Source organism: Triticum aestivum, chromosome 7B, assembly GCF_018294505.1.
Source record: "Triticum aestivum cultivar Chinese Spring chromosome 7B, IWGSC CS RefSeq v2.1, whole genome shotgun sequence".
Lineage (NCBI taxonomy): Eukaryota > Viridiplantae > Streptophyta > Magnoliopsida > Poales > Poaceae > Triticum > Triticum aestivum.
The window spans coordinates 98,519,907-98,524,898 of NC_057813.1; the positions used below are offsets into that span (position 1 = coordinate 98,519,907).

The window sequence follows — 4,992 nt, forward strand, 5'->3', positions numbered from 1 at the left end:
ATCGGATTCAATTGGAGGGGGCGCGGGAGGTTCGGAGTCCGGCACCTCGGAGTCACGAGCTTCATGAGGGACAAGGTCAGTGTTCGGCTCCATCACCGTAGAGGTTGCAGCCCCGAGGCGGTGTCTAGCCACCCGTCCTCGATCTGTGCAGCCGGCTCCGAATTGAGGATCGGAGCGGACTCGTGTGCGGCCTCCAGGGTACTGTCCGGCTGCAGAGCCAAATCATGCCCATCGTGACAGTGCGGCGCGCTCGGCTGTGGCTCGAATCCATCGAAGATCAAGTCCTCGCGGATGTCAGCCGTGAAGTTCAAACTTCCAAATCTGACCTGACGGCCAGGGGCGTAGCTTTCGATCTGCTCCATATGGCCAAGCGAATTGGCCCGCAGTGCAAAGTCGCCGAATACGAAGATCTGTCCGGGGAGAAAAGTCTCACCCTGGACTGCGTCGTTGTTGATGATCAAAGAAGCCATCGAGCCTATCGATGACGACACAGAGGAACTCTCAATAAAAGCACCAATGTCGGTGCCAAAACCGATGGATCTCGGGTAGGGGGTCCCAAACTGTGCGTCTAGGCGGATGGTAACAGGAGACAAGGGACACGACGTTTTACCCAGGTTCGGACCCTCTTGATGGAAGTAAAACCCTACGTCCTGCTTGATTGATATTGATGGTGTGGGTATTATAAGAGTAGATCTACCACGAGATCAAGGAGGCTAAACCCTAGAAGCTAGCCTATGGTATGATTATTGTTCGTCCTATGGACTAAGGCCATCCGGTTTATAAAGACACCGGAGAGGGCTAGGGTTACATAGAGTCGGTTACAATGATAGGAGATCTACATATCCGTATTGACAAGCTTGCCTTCCACACCAAGGGAAGTCCTATCCGGACACGGGACGGAGTCTTAATCTTGTATCTTCATAGTCTTGCAGTCCGGCCGATGATGATAGTTCGGCTATCCGAACACCCCCTAGTCCAGGACTACCTCAAGAAACATCCATGATTGATCGCGCCGCGCACTCATCACTCATCAGCAATGGATGGGAACAAAAACAAGAACGCCCTGCAATCCCAGAAGCGAACAACACATCCGATCCCCGAAAGATTTCCTGGGGCTTCTCAATTGCAGGGATCGCCATCCCATGCCGCAGCTCCCATATAAAAGCCCCCGGCATGGCCCTTTTCCCCGCGGCCCTATCGACCCGATGCTGGGAAGAATAGACAAATGCTTCAATCAAGTCATATGAAAATGGAAAAAACAATGGTCGCGGTCATCGTTTCCTGCACCCCGGAAAGCTCCGGCTCCGGCTGCCGTAAACATATCTCACGCCTCGATCGCGGCGGCCGTGTCAGCGAGGCGATTGGGCTACCTGGATCCGGCGAATCTCGGGGGCGGGAGGGTGAAAACGTTTTGTTATTCCGCGGCCAGCCACGCCGCGCCAAGCCGGCCGTCAGAGCGGATCACGTGTCCAGGACTCCAAAGGATACTGGATAGTGTAGCTGTATTGGTTTTGCTTTCGTTTTTGTATCTGTTTCCCTCTCAGAGTATACTTGTATAGCTAGTCGTCGTCGGTCAGCTCGAGCTCGACAGCGAGGAGGGTGAGACTAGGGAAGAAGCCCGACCAGCTTTGCCTGGTCACGTACGTGTGGGGCGCGCGGGAGATCTTCCCACCAGGAGCCGGGGGGATTTTGTTCCGGAGGACACGATCTTGTCCGGCAGACCGTGAATATATGCGCCGTGACCAAATCCAAGGTAACATCACACACATATCCGCTTCGAAAGCCGCGACGACGACGACGACCAGCTAGCTCGCCTATTTAGCTAGCCCATCACAGCGCGCTCATTTGGAGGATGTGTTTGTACTTGTAGTGCTACGTCGCCGGGCAGCAGGGTGTGTAGGAAGTGCGATCGAGTGAGCAGGAGCTAGAGCTAGTGGTGCCAGAGGCAGGACAGATCGATGGGAGCGGCCATGGCGGAGGAGAAGAGGGCGCACGCGATGATGTTCCCGTTCCCGTGCTCGGGCCACATCAACCCGACGCTCAAGCTGGCGGAGCTGCTGCACTCGCGCGGGGTGCACGTCACCTTCGTCAACACGGAGCACAACCACGAGCGGCTGCTGCGGACGGGCGGCGCGCGGCTCGCCGGCCGGGACGGGTTCCGGTTCGAGTCCGTCCCCGACGGGCTGGACGACGAGGACCGCGCCGCGCCCGACAAGACGGTGAGGCTGTACCTGTCGCTGCGCAGGAGCTGCGGCCCGCCGCTGGTGGACCTCGCGCGCCGGCTCGGGGAGCAAGAGGGCGTGCCGCCCGTCACCTGCGTCGTGCTCAGTGGCCTCGCCAGCTTCGTGCTGGGCGTCGCGGAGGAGCTCGGCGTGCCGTCATTCGTGATCTGGGGCACCAGCGCCGTCGGCTTCGTCTGCACGCTCCGGCTGCGCCAGCTCACACAAAGAGGCTACACGCCACTCAAAGGTATTTCAACGATCGCCCGCGCTCGTCCAAGTTTGTTGATCGTTGCATGAGCGCACATGGATGCTGCACGTGTCGCACTCATGTATATGGATCGATGCAAATATTCAGTCCGTGTCTGTTTCTTGGCTCTGCAGATGAGAGCTACTTGACCAACGGGTACCTGGACACGCCGATCGACTGGATCGCCGGGATGCCGACGGTGCGGCTCGGCGACATCTCCAGCTTCGTCCGGACGGTTGAACCGAATGGATTCGGTCTGCGCGTGGAGGAGGAGGAGGCCAACAGCTGCGCCAGAGCGCAGGGCCTCATCCTCAACACGTTCGACGAGCTCGAGTCAGACGTCCTGGGCGCCCTCCGGGAAGAGTTCCCGCGCGTGTACACCATCGGGCCCCTCGCGGCCGCTATGCACCGCCGGGTCGACCACGGCGCGTCCGGGCTCAGCCTGTGGGAGGAGGACGCGGCGTGCATGGCGTGGCTGGACGCGCAGCCGGCGGTGGGGTCGGTGCTGTACGTCAGCTTCGGGAGCCTGGCGGTGCTGTCGCTGGACCAGCTCGCGGAGTTCGCCTGGGGCCTCGCCGCCAGCAACCGCCCGTTCCTCTGGGTCGTGCGCCCCGGCCTCGTCGCCGGTGACCGCGGCATGGAGGCCCTGCCCGCCGACTTCCTCGCGGAGACCAAGGGCCGGCGCTTCATCGCCGAGTGGTGCGCGCAGGAGCAGGTGCTACGGCACCGCGCCGTGGGGGGCTTCCTGACTCACAGCGGGTGGAACTCGACGACGGAGAGCATCTGGGCGGGCGTGCCGATGATCTGCGCGCCGGGGTTCGCGGACCAGTACATCAACAGCCGGTACGTGTGCGGAGAGTGGGGCGTCGGGCTGCGCCTGGACGAGCAGCTGCGGCGAGAGCAGGTCGTGGCGCACATCGAGGAGCTCATGGGCGGAGGGGAGAAGGGCGAGGAGATGAGGCGCAGCGCCGCCGAGTGGAAGGCTCTGGCCGAGGCGGCCACGGCGCCCGGGGGGTCGGCGTACGAGAACCTCGACAAGCTGGTCGAGGAGCTGCGGCTGGAGGTGCCGGACGGCGGCAAGCCTGCCAAAGTCACGCACGCCCGGTGACGTCACACACCGGGCATGTCATGTCCCACTGTTGCGTAATGTACTCTTAGACTTTTGGTGCACCATATCATGTTGTTTTCACTGGATCTCAAAGTTGTCAGTTATCGTCAAGATTTAGCTCAGCGACTGGCACGCCGATGGTTTCTTACACGCACGCATGGCTCTCTTGAAAGTGTACCTAGTTTCGACTAAACCCAGAAATGATCCGAGAAAACCTGGAGGTGACTAGGCGACACGAGCATTCCGTGATTTCCTTTTACGGGCAATCATGTCGCGAAACTGTTAGTATCTGGTCACCACGTCAGACGTGTGCTTGAGAGTGACGTGTCAATAAACGTGGCAAAATCCTATAAAGTTTATTGTCCATGATCGGACCAATCATAGGAGGCTCGAACCGACCGGTGCGTGCGCTTCCAACACCTCACGACGAATGACAGGACCGTTTTTGACTTGGAGCCCCAGCCGCCGGCCGGACGGGTCCCTGCGAACCATTTACAACACCTCACAGCTGATGATTTTGGCGGGTCTGAAAGCAACATACTCGTTCTAAAAAAACATGTTTAACCGAAGCGAAGTCCTAACCCGGCGGCGGAAAAATATGCCGGCTGCCGTCTCGCACGGCGGCCACGGCACGAAGCCGCTCTTTGTCAACGGGGACGCTTTGGTTCGGCGCGCGCACGGGGAAGGCCGCTTGTGCGCTCCGTAATGGAAGTGGAACGCGCGCAAGGAAAACGTGGCCGGTGCACTCACGCTGGCAAGGATGGTGATAACACATTCATCTAAAAATGATGATTATGACATCTCAGGCACCACTACACCCGATCGCTGTTATGCCTCTTCAATCGCACACGATAGCGAAAAACTGTGTGTGAAAGTGGCATGGGAGATGCTTTAAAAATAGGACCGTTTGTAGAAAAATATAATTTTATGCGATCGTAGGTCTATCACGCACGACAAAAGAAAAACTGTATGCTACAGTGTTCATACAGTTCTTCAGAATGAAATGTATTTGATGACCTAATTTATTGCACATGGGCATTATACTGGCTGATCGTGGGATAAAACTGGCAAACGGGTGGAGTTCTGGAATTGTGTGTGATGACAACAACACATCGCATACAACTGCCATAGTTAGTCCGTATGTGATACTGTTCATACAATTATTAGAAAAAAAAATTGCGTGTGATGCTTGAAGTTTCACAAACAAGTATTTTCGGGAGAACGGTCACGAAGCCTCATGTATTTTTGTAGCAAAGATTGCATCCAGTTAATATTTCCGATACGTACGTGATTGACATTAGTAGAAATATTCTCATAAGGTAGTTTGACTAAAAAGAGAGACATTGACTAGAAAAATAAGATAGGAAAACATCATATAATACTCCACACAATCCAGTTAATTACATAATTTTTAA

The 4,992-nt window shown here is 56.7% G+C and overlaps 1 protein-coding gene across 1 annotated transcript; it reads left to right on the plus strand.

The window, feature by feature from the left end:
- Positions 1-1,760: 1,760 nt before the first annotated feature.
- LOC123160878 (UDP-glycosyltransferase 85A7) lies at positions 1,761-3,653 on the plus strand. The gene is made up of 2 exons (XM_044578724.1): positions 1,761-2,469; positions 2,604-3,653. The coding sequence occupies exons 1-2, from the start codon at positions 1,959-1,961 to the stop codon at positions 3,575-3,577; spliced, it is 1,485 nt and encodes a 494-aa protein (XP_044434659.1). The 5' UTR covers positions 1,761-1,958; the 3' UTR covers positions 3,578-3,653.
- The last annotated feature ends 1,339 nt before the right edge of the window (positions 3,654-4,992 follow it).